Below are 17,030 nucleotides of genomic sequence, written 5' to 3'. Positions count from 1 at the left end.
ACACATCAAACATGAAGAAGTATGATATATTTTATACCTTCTCCCAGTTCCACAGATACTTTCATTTGACTTTTTTTACAGGAAATTAGGTTAAATGTAGCCCATTTCTGTTCTATTTGCTATTAACAGAGAGACCACAAAGTTATGTAAACTTTAAAGAAGTAATTCAGACATAAAATGTCAGTGCAAAATATGCCCGCACAGTATCATGCAAAATACCACAAATTTCTTTGCAGAGCCTCAATTGTTAGTTCAAGCTATAGGAACAGTTTTCATAAAGATGATATAGATTAGGCTACAGCTGAATAATTTGAAAGTCTTGGACCACAAGCAGAATCAGCAGAAGAAATGGATATGTAAAAAATTAATGATGTTTGACTGCCATAATCTCTGTGGGCCTCTGTGTGTGTATGTCTCATTTTCTTTCTTTGTATTACATAATTTATTTTCAGCATTTACCAAAATAAAACTCAACAAAGATACAGTGGCTGTTATCTAAACAAAAACAATCCAGCAAATACCTAAATAAAGCAGAAAATAAATATTTTCTATCTATCTTTGTTGGCCTTACTTTGTATTCAAATGATCCGATAGGAGTATAAATCTCATCCCTATGTCAGACATAGCTGTGTCTGAAAAAGAGCAAAGAAGAAAACAAAGCAAAACAAAATAACAGGAGTAAAGGCAAAAAAGGATGAAAGATAAGGAAAATAGGAGAACCATTCCTGTTGCTTACCACAAAAATAAGAAAAGAGGGGCAGCACAGACCACATCTCTGAAATAGATTTAGGACCTCAAGCATACTACTTTATGCAGTGTCTCTGGTCAGGGTTGAAAACACATTATTAGGGAGAGACAAAAGTAGTAAAAGATCAGTTCCTATCAACACAGTTTTCAGCACAAATCAAAAACATAGCCCCATACTAGCTACTATGATGAAAACTAAGCCAAAACCAGCACAATAATACAGAGATGTTTTCATTATTGCTGAGCAGTGCTTACACAGAAGTCAAGGCCTTTTCTGCTTCTCAAACCACCCCACCAGTGAGTAGGCTGGGGGTGCACAAGAAGCTGGGAGGGGACACAGGTGGGACAGCTGACCTCAGCTGACCAAAGGGATATTCCATACCATATGACATCATGCTTAGCATATAGAGCTGAGCGAAGAAGGAAGGGGGGACATTTAGAGTGATGGCGCTTGCCTTCCCAAGTAACTGTTACATGTGATGGAGCCCTGCATTCCTGGAGGCGTCTGAACACCTGCTTGCCAATGGGAATTAGTGGATGAATTCCTTGTTTTGCTTTGCTTGTGCGTGCGACTTTTGCTTTCCCTATTAAACTGTCTTTAGCTCAACCCACGAGTTTTCTCACTTTTACCCTTCCAATTCTCTCCCCCATCCCATTGTGGGGGGAGTGCTGGCTGGGGTTAAACCATGACATGGGCTAATGAATATACTGGGCCAAGGTTTGGGGTTAGTCCTATCCAGTTTATATTATACCATATTTGGATTGCTGTTTCATACTTTTAAATTATTACTTTCTTTGCTCCTGAAAGTTGGCATACATAATGCAGACAGTGTTGGGCCACTGGTAGCACGGGCCAATGAAATGTTGGAGAAAAATTATTCCAGATGTAGATCATATCTGTTAGGAGTAGCTAGTTCAAGAATGCCCTAGAAAATGCTTTAATAGATTTGCATTTCAAATGGTGACACAAAGGATATTGACAATTCCATTGCTTATGGTATTTGATAACGCAGAGATGTAACTGCTACTGCTCATTCTCTTCTCTGGATTCAAAGTCACTCTGGGAGCAAAGAAGTATATCTGTGAACCTGATCATCTTTTCAAGCACTGAGATACATCTGTTGAGGAATTCTCAAGTTTTAAAGGTGTTACAGCTGGCAAAGGCAAACAACAAGTTGAGTGCTCAGAGAAAATACAAGATTGTTTCATACCCTGGACCACAAAGGTAAAAAAGAAAGATCTTCCTCTGCTAGCTGTTGTTGCAGAGGCAGTGGAATGGGACATCTTCAATCTTCTGGCATGGAAGAAGTTGAAAACAACACTTTTACACATTGCCTGCTGGGAGTTCTGCAAGCTAGAGATGGATTTCTGAATAGGACTTCATAAGATTATACCTCAAAGAGTATTTACTTATTTGTAAGCACACCCCATGACATAGTTCAGTTTTGGTCCAGTGAAATAAAAATGGACAGAGACCAGAAATACCAACTTTACTACAGTACTCATCAAACCATACATGCTTATGGGTCAGGACACCACGGGAATTCTTTCTTCTAATCACTAGTTAAGAAACCACTAACCACTTCTTTCTAGCCATTTCTGAATAGAATAGTGTCATGGTTTCAGCTGGGATAGAGTTAATTTTCTTCACTCTAGCTGGTATAGTGCTGTGCTTTGAAATTAGCATGGAAAAAAAACCTGTTGAGATAACACACAGATGTTTAGGCTGTTGCTGGGCAGCGCTGATACTAGTCAAGGACATGTCTAGCCTCCCATGCTCTGCTGGGTGCACAAGAAGCCAGGAGGGGAGGGGGCACAGCTAAGAGAGTGGATTCAAACTGACCAAAGGGATATTCCATATCATGTAACGTCATGCCCAGTATGCTACCTGGGAGGGGCTGGCCGGGGGAGGGAGGGAGCAATCGCGGCTCAGGGACGGGCAGCGTCGGTCGGCGGGTGGTGAGCGGTTGTATCGTTCGTGTTTCTGCGTTTTTGTTCCCTGTTTTCCCTTTTCCTTCCTTTTCCCTTTTATTATATTAACATTACTGTCATTATTATCATAATCATTTATCATCATCATTCTATTGTAGTTATTAAACTGTGCTTATCTCAACCCACAAGTTCTTTTGCTCGTCCGATTCTCTTCCCCATCCCACAGGGGTGGGGGGGGGTGAGCGAGCGGCTGCGTGGTGTTCAGTTGCCAGCTGAGGCTGAACCACGACAGTCTATTTTTGGCGCCCAACGTGGGGCGAGAAGGGTTTGAGATAATAACAGTTGCTGGTCACAGCATTGATTCATCTGCTCGCAGTATTAGTTTGTCCAGTCTTTACCATGCTGATTGTAAAGTACATGTTAAAACTTGCTGTTGGTTCTGTCAGCTGGCTGTGCTCTGCAGTGATTAGAGATATTTTGCCTAGGAGACTTGTTATTAAAACACTGGCCTTGACTGTTATCAGTTATTTAGGTTTTGCATGGAAGCCGTTACTGTACTACAGCTACCACCTCATGGAGGCAATTAGCAATTATACCACCTCCTCTGAGGAGTTTTTTATGGAGGAAATACAGAATGGCACCGTAGCTAATATCTTATGTAATGTCTCCTCCCTCATTACAACAACTTTTCAGTATCTTGAACATCCTTGTGTAGTTAAGATACATCTGTTGATATTGCTTTGGCAAGTGGTATCAGATCTGTCTAAGGTTAGTAAGCAAGTTAAGAATATAATCCAGAGATCTGTCCCAAGGCTTGATAGCTATGCGTGGCAGGGTATGTGGGAAAGTATGGGCAAATGCCTAAGACGGTGGGCACCCCCTGTGGTGTGGGACTTCACCCCTGAACAAGTGCAGAATCCTGAAAAATTAGTAGAACATTTGGAGGAAATATGTTGTCACCCTGGCAATTCCAGAGACATACAGATCACTGCCATGTGCTGGGGTCTGGCTTATGCCTATCGAGCCCTATTTAACACTATTCAGTACCCCCAAGGGAAAGAGAAGGGAACTACTCCGACCCCCGTGACACGTACTGCGGCCACCCAAACCCTCACGACAGACACTGCAGCTACTCCAACCCCAGCGACAAGCACTGCGGCCACCCAAACCGCCGTGACAGAGACTGCAGTTACTCCAACCCCGGTGACAAACACTGCGGCCACCCAACCCGCCGCGACAGAGACTGCAGCTACTCCAACCCCGGTGATGAGCACGGCGGCCACCCAACCCGCCGCGACAGAGAATGCAGCTACTCCAACCCCGGTGACAAGCACTGCGGCCACCCAACCCGTTGCGACAGATACTGCAGCTGCTCCAACCCCGGTGATGAGCACGGCGGCCACTCAAACCCCCACGACAGGCACTGCAGCTACTCAAACCCCAGTGCCAAGCGTTGCAGCTGAACCAGAGGACCAACCTGTGCCAGTATCAGTCGCCCCTATATGCAAGAAGAAATCATGGAAGAGAAAGTCAACTCGTTTAGAAAGAGATTACGATGAACCAGGGCCATCACGAGAAGAGGAGGAGGAGGAACAACCATGTGTACAAGAAACGGAAACTACCCAATCTCTATCCTTGAGTGAGTTGCGGGATATACGGAAAGATTTCGGGCGTCATTCAGGTGAGCACGTTATCACCTGGCTGCTCCGATGCTGGGATAATGGGGCCAGTAGTTTGGAATTAGAGGGGAAGGAAGCCAAACAACTGGGATCCCTCTCTAGGGAAGGGGGCATTGATAAAGCAATTGGAAAAGGAACACAAGCCCTCAGCCTCTGGAGGCGGCTCCTGGCCGCGGTGAGAGAGAGGTATCCCTTCAAAGAAGATATTGTATTTCGCCTAGGAAAATGGACGACCATGGAGAAAGGCGTTCAGCATCTAAGGGAATTAGCCGTGCTTGAGGTGGTTTATGGTGACCTGGACGATCAACGGTCCTCCAAAGATCCAGATGAAGCCGAGTGCACACGACCCATGTGGCGGAAGTTTGTACGGAGCGCACCATCCTCGTATGCAGACTCATTGGCAGTGATGTCCTGGAAAGATGACGAGACACCAACGGTGGCTGAGTTGATTGATAGACTCCGGGAATATGAAGCGAATCTCTCTTCCTCGCTCGTCTCTGCTGTTAAGAAACTGTCCCGAGAGTTCCAGCAACTCAAAGAAGATATGTCCTACTCCCCACCAGTACGGACCAGTATCTCAGCCATTAGGAGTAATCGTCCCTTGGCTCAAGAGAAGGGATACACACGACGGGGCACCCTATGGTTTTACCTGCGTGATCACAGAGAGGACATGAAGAAGTGGGATGGAAAACCTACCTCAGCCTTAGAGGCGCGGGTACGTGAGCTGCAAGGGAGAACAATTACTCAGGGAAGTTATTCCAGGAGAGCTGCTGCCCCAGTTTCCCGTAAGCAGTTCTCTAGACAGAGGAGCAGAAGTGCTGATGGCCTGACTGATCTTAACAGAGGCACCCGTGATTCATATCTACCGGAAGTGAGTGATGAATACTATGATCAGGACTAGGGGGGCCCTGCCTCCAGCCAGGTGGAGGAAAGGGATAACCGGGTTTACTGGACTGTGTGGATCCGATGGCCTGGCACATCTGACCCACAGGAATATAGAGCTTTAGTGGACACCGGTGCACAGTGCACCTTAATGCCATCAAACTATATAGGGGCAGAACCCATTAGCATTGCTGGAGTGACAGGGGGATCCCAAGAGCTAACTGTATTGGAGGCCGAAGTGAGCCTAACTGGCAATGAGTGGCAGAAGCACCCCATTGTGACTGGCCCAGAGGCTCCGTGCATCCTTGGCATAGACTATCTCAGGAGAGGGTATTTCAAGGACCCAAAAGGTTACAAGTGGGCTTTTGGTGTAGCCGCCTTGGAGACGGCGGAAATTAAACAGCTGTCTACTTTGCCTGGCCTCTCGAAGGACCCTTCTGTTGTGGGGTTGCTGAAGGTCAAAGAACAACAGGTGCCGATCGCCACCACAACAGTGCACCGACGGCAATATCGCACCAACAGAGACTCTCTGATCCCTATCCACGGGCTCATTCGTCGACTGGAGAGCCAAGGAGTCATCAGTAAAACCCACTCACCCTTTAACAGTCCCATATGACCAGTCCGGAAGTCTAATGGAGAGTGGAGGCTCACAGTAGACTATCGTGGCCTGAATGAAGTCACTCCACCGTTGAGTGCTGCTGTGCCAGACATGCTAGAACTTCAATATGAACTGGAGTCCAAGGCAGCCAAGTGGTATGCCACAATCGATATCGCTAATGCATTCTTCTCAATCCCTCTGGCAGCAGAGTGCAGGCCACAGTTTGCTTTTACTTGGAGGGGGGTCCAGTACACCTGGAATCGACTGCCCCAGGGGTGGAAACACAGCCCTACCATTTGCCATGGACTGATCCATAATGCTTTGGAACAAGGTGGAGCTCCCGAACACCTACAATACATTGATGACATCATCGTGTGGGGCAATACAGCAGAAGAAGTTTTTGAGAAAGGGAAGGAAATAGTTCAAATCCTCCTGAAAGCTGGTTTCGCCATAAAACAAAGTAAAGTTAAGGGACCTGCACGAGAAATCCAGTTCTTGGGAATAAAATGGCAAGATGGTCGTCGTCAGATCCCCATGGATGTGATCAACAAAATAACAGCCATGTCTCCACCAACCAGCAAAAAGGAAACGCAAGCTTTCTTGGGCGTTGTGGGTTTTTGGAGAATGCATATTCCACACTACAGCCTGATCGTAAGCCCCCTCCATCAAGTGACCCGGAAAAAGAATGATTTCAAATGGGGCCCTGAACAACAACAAGCCTTTGAACAGATTAAACGGGAAATAGTTCATGCAGTAGCTCTTGGGCCAGTCCGGGCAGGACAAGATATTAAAAATGTGCTCTACACCGCAGCTGGGGAGAATGGCCCTACCTGGAGCCTCTGGCAGAAGGCACCAGGGGAGACCTGAGGTCGACCCCTAGGGTTTTGGAGTCGGGGATACAGAGGGTCCGAAGCCCGCTATACTCCAACTGAAGAAGAGATATTGGCAGCATATGAAGGGGTCCGAGCTGCTTCAGAAGTGGTTGGTACTGAGGCACAGTTGCTCCTGGCACCCCGACTGCCAGTGCTGGGCTGGATGTTCAAAGGAAATGTCCCCTCTACACACCATGCAACTGATGCTACGTGGAGTAAATGGGTTGCAGTGATCACTCAGCGGGCTCGAGTAGGAAACCCCAGTCGCCCAGGAATCTTGGAAGTGATTATGGACTGGCCAGAAGGCAAAGATTTTGGATTATCACCAGAGGAGGAGGTGACACGTGCTGAAGAAGCCCCACTGTATAACACACTGCCAGAAGATGAGAAGCAATATGCCCTGTTTACTGATGGGTCCTGTCGCCTTGTGGGAAAGCACCGGAGATGGAAGGCTGCTGTATGGAGTCCTACACGACAAGTAGCAGAAACTGCTGAAGGAGAAGGTGAATCGAGCCAGTTTGCAGAGGTAAAGGCCATCCAGCTGGCCTTAGACATCGCTGAACGGGAAAAGTGGCCAGTGCTCTATCTCTATACTGATTCCTGGATGGTGGCAAATGCCCTGTGGGGCTGGCTACAGCAGTGGAAGCAAAGCAACTGGCAGCGCAGAGGCAAACCCATCTGGGCTGCCGCACTGTGGCAAGATATTGCTGCCCGGGTAGAGAACCTGGTTGTAAAGGTACGGCATGTGGATGCTCACATCCCCAAGAGTTGGGCCACTGAAGAACATCGAAACAACCAGCAGGTAGATCAGGCTGCCAAGATTGAAGTGGCTGAGGTGGATCTGGACTGGCAACATAAGGGTGAACTATTTCTAGCTCGGTGGGCCCATGACACCTCAGGCCATCAAGGGAGAGATGCAACATACAGGTGGGCTCGTGATCGAGGGGTGGACTTGAACATGGACGTTATTGCACAGGTTATCCACGAATGTGAAACATGTGCTGCAATCAAGCAAGCGAAGCAGGTAAAGCCTCTGTGGTATGGGGGACGATGGCTGAAATATAAATATGGGGAGGCCTGGCAAATTGACTCTATCACACTCCCACAGACCCGCCAAGGCAAGCGCCATGTTCTCACCATGGTAGAAGCAACCACCGGCTGGCTGGAAACATATCCTGTCCCCCACGCCACTGCCCGGAACACTATCCTGGGTCTCGAAAAGCAAGTCCTGTGGCGACATGGCACCCCAGAGAGAATTGAGTCAGATAATGGGACTCATTTCCGAAATAACCTTATAGACACCTGGGCCAAAGAGCATGGCATTGAGTGGGTGTATCACATCCCCTATCACGCACCAGCCTCTGGGAAAATCGAAAGATACAATGGACTATTAAAGATGACACTGAGAGCAATGGGGGGGTGGAACATTTAAACACTGGGATACACATTTAGCAAAAGCCACCTGGTTAGTCAACACAAGGGGATCTGCCAGGCGAGCTGGCCCTGCCCAATCAGAATCCTTACGTACTGTGGAAGGGGATAGAGTCCCTGTAGTGCACATAAAAAATATTTTGGGCAAGACAGTCTGGGTTATTCCTGCTTCCAGCAGAGGCAAACCCACTCGTGGGATTGCGTTTGCTTGAGGACCTGGGTGCACTTGGTGGGTGATGCGGGAGGATGGAGGAGCTCGGTGTGTACCCCAGGGGGATTTAATTTTGGGTGAAAACAGCCAATGAACTGAATAATATGCTGTTAATTGTAATATGATGTTGTATGTCATCACTACTATGGTTGCATCAGTGGAATGTTATCATGGTGGGAATCTCCCAATTAATGATAATAGCAAATGAACTTTCAATGGAACCGAGCAAAGTGCAGCAGTGAGAGAACACGAACTACCAGTGCAGCGGTGATGGAACAAGGACTGACATGCAACAATCTGACCCCACGCACACTGCCGCACCAAAGGACCCCTACAAGAGATGAAATCCAAAGTCATGGACTAAATGAACTCAATGGACATTTCACAGGCATTCTACAGGGGTGTTCCATAAACTAGTGGAATGATAAATGAAAATCTGTATATATATATATATATACTGTTAAAGGATAAGAAGATGGATAAGGATTATTGAAGTTGTACTGAATAGTATGGGACCTGAGCATGATGTCAATGATATGGAATAAGGGGTGGATACTGTCATGGTTTCAGCTGGGATAGAGTTAATTTTCTTCACTCTAGCTGGTATAGTGCTGTGCTTTGAAATTAGCATGGAAAAAAAACCTGTTGAGATAACACACAGATGTTTAGGCTGTTGCTGGGCAGCGCTGATACTAGTCAAGGACATGTCTAGCCTCCCATGCTCTGCTGGGTGCACAAGAAGCCGGGAGGGGAGGGGGCACAGCTAAGGGAGTGGATTCAAACTGACCAAAGGGATATTCCATATCATGTAACGTCATGCCCAGTATGCTACCTGGGAGGGGCTGGCCGGGGGAGGGAGGGAGCAATCGCGGCTCGGGGACGGGCAGCGTCGGTCGGTGGGTGGTGAGCGGTTGTATCGTTCGTGTTTCTGCGTTTTTGTTCCCTGTTTTCCCTTTTCCTTCCTTTTCCCTTTTATTATATTAACATTACTGTCATTATTATCATAATCATTTATCATCATCATTCTATTGTAGTTATTAAACTGTGCTTATCTCAACCCACAAGTTCTTTTGCTCGTCCGATTCTCTTCCCCATCCCACAGGGGTGGGGGGGGGTGAGCGAGCGGCTGCGTGGTGTTCAGTTGCCAGCTGAGGCTGAACCATGACAAATAGAATAGAATAGAATAGAATAGAATAGAATAGAATAGAATAGAATAGAATAGAATAGAATAGAATAGAATAGAATAGAATAGAATAGAATAATAGAACTGTTTCAGTTGGAAGGGACCTACAACAATCATTTAGTCCAACTGCCTGACCAATTCAGGGCTGACCAAAAGTTAAAGCATGTTATTAAGGGCATTGTCCAAAGGCCTCTTGAACACTGACAGGCTTGGAGCATCAACCAACTCTCTAGGAAGCCTGTTCCAGTGTTTGACCAAACTCTCAGTAGAGAAACGTTTCCTAATGTCCAGTTTAAACCTCCCCTGATGCAGCTTTGAGCCATTCCCCTGCATCCTGTCACTGGATACCAGGGAGAAGAGATCAGCACCTCTCTCTCCACTGCTCCTCCTGAGGAAGCTGTAGATATGAACAATGAGGTTGCCCCTCAGCCTCCTTTTCTCCAAACTAGACAAGCCCAGAGTCCTCAGCCACTCCTCATAGGACATGCCTTTTAGCCCTTACACCAGCTTTGCTGCCCTCCTCTGGACACATTCAAGGTCTTTCATATCCTTCTTAAATTGTGAGGCCCAGAACTGTACACAGTACTCAAGGTGAGGATGCACCAATGCTGAATACAGTGGGGCAATCACCTCTTTTGACTGGCTGGTTATATTGTGTTTGACGGACCCCAGGATGTGGTTTGCCCTCCTGGCTGCCAGGGCACACTGCCGACTCCTGTTGAGCCTGCTGTCAACCAGCACCCCCAGATTCCTTTCTGCAGGGCTGCTCTCCAGCCGCTCCTCTCCCAAACTATACTTGTGCCCGGCGTTACTCCGTCCTAGGTGCAGAATCCAGCATTTGGACTTGTTAAATTTCATGCCATTAATCATTGCCCAATGCTCCAATCAATCTATCTAGATCCCTCTGCAAGGCCTCCTGTCCCTCAAGAGAGACAACAGCACCTCCCAGTTTGGTATCATCAGCAAACTTGCTAATGGTGCACTCAACTCCTGCATCCAGATCATTGATAAGCATATTGAACAGATCTGGCCCTATAATTGAGCCCTGAGGCACACCGCTGGTGACTGGTCACCAGCCAGATGTAGTCCCATTCGCTATAACCCTTTGAGGTCTACCCTTCAGCCAGTCCTTCACCCAGCACACCGTGAACCTTCTCATCTCACAGTTGGAAAACTTGTCCAGAAGGATGCTGTGAAGGACAGTATCAAAAGCCTTACTAAAATCCAGAAAAACTCCATCCACCACCTTCCCTTCATCCACTAGGCAGGTGACCTTATCATAGAAGGATATCAAATTAGTTAAAAATTTGTGAACCCATGATGACTGTGGCTGATGGTTGCATTGTTCTTTAAATGCCTTTTAGTAGAACCCAGTATGATCTTCTTCATAATTTTTCCAGGTATTGAGGTTAGACTAACAGGTCTGTAGCTCCCTGGGTCTTCCCTCACGCTCTTCTTGTAAATTGGAATAACATTGGCTAGCTTCCTGTCAGCAGGGACCTCCCCAAACTCCTAAGACCTTTGGTAGATGATTGAGGGGTCCTGCTGTAACATCTGCTAGCTCCTTCAGTACTCTGGGATGAATCCCATCAGGCCCCATGGACTTACGAACATTCAGCTGATACAGCTGGTCCCTTACAATTTCAGTGCCCACAAATGGAAAGTCACTGTTCCTGCAGTCATGGTCCTCCAACTCAGGGGACTGGGCAGCCCAAGATATATCAGTATTATTAAAGACTGAAATTTTTTCTAACCTTTTTTCCAATTTGTAGACCACCTAAAAATTGGCCATAAATGGGACCCTTTAAAAAATGTCACACAGACTGCAGTATGGCAAATATAATCTTTCTTTGCTTTTGTGAAATCTTTTAGAAGCAGTGGGAGCCCAAGGTTTCAGAGACAATAAGCTGGAAGCCAGCCCTTTAAAACAGCCATGCTGGCTGGCTGGCGAGCATGCTGCCAGCAGCAGAGACAAACCAAGTGAGCTTTATTCAGAGACCATGGGAGTACACCCTGCATGCCCACCACCGCAGCAATCCCTTGGTGGCTGTAACCCATAGACAACCACCACTGCTCTGTTTTCCAGCCAATGGTTTGGCTTCTTAACTGTAATGGTAGGATTTTACCCTAGTTTTGCATGTAGTGATAAAATAATTATGTGTCACTAATTAGCTAGTGATGCAAGAACCTTGGGTTTGCAATTTCACAGAAAACTAACTGTGAACTGACAGTGACTTTTAGGCATCACACACGTTTCAGAGAGCAGGAATCCAGTTCTTTTCCCAACCTTACAACCATATGTTGAACAAAGAGGCTTTGAGAAAAGGGTCAAATGGATACGATAAGGTCACACTGGAGCTCATACAAACTTTGCTTTTTCAGTGCTGAACTTTCAAATCTCACTCCACTGAAGTATTCCTAATTAATTTCGGAAACGAAATACCTGGGGATGCAGCCATATAGTTTATTTAAATATATATTTTACAAAGCAGCCAAATTAAGTGTGACAGCTTGTTTACTATGGGTTCCTGCCCTATGGGAGCTTTCAGACACAGTACATTAAGCAAGACAGCAAACTAACAAGTTATGAAGGAAATAGCATTAAATATTGGTATACTTCATACTTATCTTTTTGGTATGTAAAAATCACAAGATTTACAGATTTCACTAGCAAAATTTTAAACACTACAGTAAAGAAGCCAAGCAGGTAGGCGGTGCAAAAAACTACAGCCATTCCAACAGATAGCCTCTGTCTTATTTAATGTCACCTATTACTTAGCTGCTACCAGGCAAGAACCTGGTGTCAAATTCAATTTGACTGCTTTGCACGTGCACCTTAGATAAACAAGATGTATATTTTAAACAGAACACTATCTCCTTCCATTGTCAAAATGTTCCTTGGTTTTCAGTTTCTCAAAGTTACAGGTTAATTCCCCACATTAAAATGTAATTTCTTTGTTAAGCAATTTACATCAAAACTAAAGTAAATTAAATATCTTGAAAGAAAGCCTATAATGAAGAGTAAAGAGCATCAGCATTAGTTAGCCAATGCAAACTCTAACACCACAGAGGGTCATTTTTACTCTTCTAAAAACCTGTGCCATCACATGACAACATATGGAAGACACTTTTCTCAACAGACCTCTTGATCCGTGAAGATCTCAATGAAGTTCTGGAAGGAGAAGGTCCCTGACTGAAGAATGAGTTCTCCCGTGTTTTCAAAGCACTGTCCAGTTAATACAAGAAGCTTGTGTCTTGCAGAATCTGTGATCATTAAGCGCACCTAGAGTGAAGGAGAGAAACACATCAATAATGGGAGTTAGCACATGTTTGTACATTCCTCTGAGATCACACAGTTTACCTCATCTAATTTCACAGAATAAGGGTTGGAAGGGACCTCTGGAGATCATCTAGTCCAACCATTCAATAAATGTCAGTATTATTTTCCAAGTTAAGAAGGCGAGCTTTTCAAAAGTCTCAGATATGCATGATTATAAAAGCTAAGGTCACACAGGGAGCCATGCAAAAGTGGTCCTGAGATTTGGAGAATCAGCACATACCAAGACATAGTAGCTGTTCTATGCTCAGGCTGTCTTACCGGTGAAGCAGGAAGCTACTATATCACAGAATCACAGAATGGTACGGGTACGAAGGGATCTCTGGAGATCATCTAGTCCAACCCCACTGCTTGAGCAGGCACACCTAAAGCAGGAGGCACAGGACCACATCCAGGTGGGTTTTGAATGTCTCCAGGGAAGGAGACTCCACAACCTCTCTGGGCAGCCTGTTCCACTGCTCTGGCACCCTCACAGTAAAGAAGTTTTTTCTCATGCTTAGCTGGAACTTCCTGTATTCCAACTTGTGCCCATTGCCCCATGTCCTGTCGTTGGGCACTACTGAAAAGAGTCTAGTCCCATCCTCCTGACACCCACCCTTTAGATATTTATAAGCATTAATGAGATCCCCCCTTCAGTCTTCTCTTCTCCAGGCTTAACAAACCCAGGTCTCTCAGCCTTTCCTCATAAGAGAGATACTCCAGTCCCCTGATCATCTTGGTAGCTCTCTGCTGGACTTCCTCAAGCAATTCCCTGTCCTTCTTGAACTAGGGGGCCCAGAACAGGACACAGTACTCCAAATTCAGTCTCACTAGGGCAGAGTAGAGGGGAAAGATAACCTCCCTCGACCTGTGGGCCACACTCCTTTTTATGCAACCCAGGATACTGTTGGACTTCTTGGCCACAAGGGCACATTGCTGGCTCAGGGTCAGCTTGCTGTCCACCAGCACTCCAAGGTCCTTCTCAGCAGAGCCACTTTCCAGTAGGTCAGCCCCCGCAACCTGTACTGGTGCATGGGGTTGTTCCTCCCCAGGTGCAGGACCTTGCACTTGCTCTTGTTGAATTTCATCAGGTTCCCCTCAGCCCAGCTCTCCAAGCTGTCCAGGTCTCATTGGATGGCAGCACAGTCTTCTGGTATATCAGCCACTCCTCCCAGCTTGGCATCGTCAGCAAACTTGCTGAGGTTATACTCTATCCCTTTGTCCAGGTCATTGATGAATAGATTGAACAGGACTGGACCCAGTACAGACCCCTGGGGAACACCACTAGTTACAGGCCTCCAACCAGACTCTGCTCCATTTGTCACGACCTTCTGAGTTCTGTTGTTGAGCCAGTTCTCTATCCATTTCACTGTCCACTCATCCAACTCACACTTCCTTAGCTTGTCTATGAGGATGCTATGAGAGACAGTGTCGAATGCCTTACTGAAATCAAGACAGACAACATCCACTGCTCTCCCTTCATCTACCCAGCCAGTCACGCCATCACAGAAGGCTATCGGGTTGGTCAAACATGATCTCCCCCTGGTGAATCCATGTTGACTACCTCTGATAACCTTCTTTTCCTCTATGTGCCTGGAGGTGACCTCCAGAATGAACTGATCCATCACCTTTCCAGGGATGGAGGTGAGACTGACTGGCCTATGGTTTCCCAGGTCCTCCTTCTTGCCCTTTTTGAAGACTGGAGTGACATTTGCTACCCACCAGTCCTTGGGCACCTCTCCTGTCCTCCACAGCCGTTCAGAGATGATGGAGAGTGGCCTGGCAAGAACATCCACCAGCTCCTTCAGCACTCGTGGATGCATCCCATCAGGGCCCATGGATTTGCGAGGATCCAGTTAGCCTAGGTGATCTCTAGCCCAATTCTCCTCAACCAAGGGGAAGTCCCCCCTTCTCCAGATTTTTTTCTCTTTCCACTGGGGGCTGAGATGTTTTAAAACATATTTTGCACCAGAGATTCCTAGGACTGTCAAAACATTTTCAAATTGTAGTGGTTCACAAAAGACAACAAGAAAGGAGCAAAAGGGATAAAAGGAGGCACAAGAAGCAATTAAAGAGAAAGTCTGATGAATAAACCAAACTCATGACATGGGGTAAAAGAGAGCAAAGAGCAGAAGAGAACAAAAATTGAATGAAAAAACCAATATTTTCAATTAATAAATACATTTATTGTATAACTCTTGTTGAATTTTAATAGCACTGTATCAGGACAGCCTTGGCCAACTGTGTCCCACATGCTAATGAGGGCCAACTACATGTGTCAGACTGTTTCTGGAAGGCTGTTCTTTTCCCAGTGTACAGCATTACTTGCCATTCAGTTGCATAAATATCAATAAAAAGAGCCACAAATCACACATAAAAGTGACATATTTAGACTGTAATTCTGTTGTAACTTGAATAATCTACAAAGTTAAAGGATGCTTCTGCTTCACCATAATCATAATCAAGCATTCAGATAGTCACATGCACCATTTACATCTCATGATATCACTAACTATAGACACTATAACTTTTTGAAGTGTGCCAGCCCAAGACCTTTTTCAGTACAAAGTAATAAAGGAGCTTGCTACTGAGAAATACACTCCTGCATTTTGAAATAACTATTAACTATTTTAAACTAGATCCTCGTTACTTTACTTGACCCTCACTACAGCTTGTAATAATTCCTGTTTCCCCCCCAGGGGAAGATTTACTTGCATGCTAAGAAAAATCCATATATTCAGTATACTTCTGTTGGCTGAATTCAACCTAAATTGAAGAGCAAAACGTTTGTAAGATTCTGTACAGTTGAGTAAATGTTTTGCAAATGTGGTGAGTTGACCTTGGCTGGGTGCCAGGTGCTCATGGTCATCAAGCCGCTCTCTCACTCCCCTCCTCAGCAGGACGGTGGGGGAGAAAATGAGATGAAAAACTCATGGGTCAAGATAAAGACAGTTTAGTAAAGAAAAGCAAAGGACACATGTGGAAGCAGAGCAAAACAAAAAAAGATTAATTGTCTACTTCCCATCAGCAGGCAATGTCCAGCTACTTCCTGGGAAGCAGGGCCTCAGTACATGTAGTGACTGCTTTGGAAGACAAGCACCTTAATAGTGAATGGTCCCCCTCCTCCTCCTTTCTCTTAGCTTTTATTGCTGAGCATGACGTCATATGGTATGGAATATCCCTTTGGTCGCTTTGGATCAGCCGTCCTGGCTCTGTCCCCTCCCAGCCTCTTGCCCACCCTCCACCTACTGGCCTTTGGGGTGAGGGGTTTAGAGAGACAGCCTTGATGCCGTGGGAGCACTGCTCAGCAGTAGCCAAAACACTGATGTGTTATCAACACCGATGTGTTATCAACACCTTTCTAGCTACCAATACAAAGCACAGCACTATGAGGGCTGCTATAGGGAAAGTTAACTCTATCCCAGCCAGACCCAATACAGCAAATATTTCAAAAGTCTTGTCCAACACTGAAAAATCAATTCAAATTAAGGTAAGGTATTAATTTCAAGTGCACTAATTCCTCTGTTCAGGGAAAATTAAGTTAAACCAGAATAATGATTCTAGAATAAGGTTATCCACTTATTAAACTAAATGAGCAGAGTTCATCTGGAACAACTCCACATGTAGATATTGCATCCAAACTCCATCTCCATGGAGATGACATAATCACCTCAGCTCTCCTAGCAAGCCATTCTTTCAAATTTTTATATTGATAGTTAAGCAATCAGTTGTTCTAAACAATTCCTGCTCACGCCAGCGAGGCTGAGCCAAGAAGGCTTGACCTAAATCTCCGCTGAACAACTCATATTTTTAGTATAAGTAGAGAAGAGCCACTGAAGAGTATCTATCTGAAAGAAGATCCCAACTCTGTCACATCTAAGGTTGGTAACAAAATAGATTTTTTACAAAGTACTGCAAGCAGAGCCACTTCATTTCCCAAAAGAACTTGTACTGTGTCAGTGCTTCCCAGCACTGGCTAGCAATTTAATTGGCCCTATTTTTCACAACCTTCAGTCTCACTAGCTAAATTTGTCAATTTTGTCTTTGAGCTACATGCTCAGTTCTTTGACGCCACTCTAGCGAGTTCATGAGGAACTGACAATCCTCTTCTGGGGAACTCTCCAGAGCCCACTGATCACGTCACATGCTTTTTGAAGGACAGATCACATAAATCAACCT

The 17,030-nt window shown here is 45.6% G+C and overlaps 1 protein-coding gene across 1 annotated transcript in view; it reads right to left on the bottom strand.

Moving 5' to 3' along the window:
- The window catches only part of LOC135316300 (microtubule-associated protein 1B-like), a 61,790-nt gene that overhangs the window by 15,851 nt on the left and 28,909 nt on the right, over nucleotides 1-17,030 (bottom strand). The window contains exon 4 of the mRNA XM_064469352.1: nucleotides 12,678-12,818. Within this exon, the coding sequence (XP_064325422.1) occupies nucleotides 12,678-12,818 (141 nt within the window). The remainder of the gene's footprint in view (nucleotides 1-12,677; nucleotides 12,819-17,030) is intronic.

This window comes from Phalacrocorax carbo, chromosome 19 (assembly GCF_963921805.1).
Source record: "Phalacrocorax carbo chromosome 19, bPhaCar2.1, whole genome shotgun sequence".
Classification (NCBI taxonomy): Eukaryota; Metazoa; Chordata; class Aves; order Suliformes; family Phalacrocoracidae; genus Phalacrocorax; species Phalacrocorax carbo.
The sequence above is the reverse complement of the archived record's forward strand: the minus strand, read 5'-3'. Positions and strand labels throughout refer to the sequence as shown.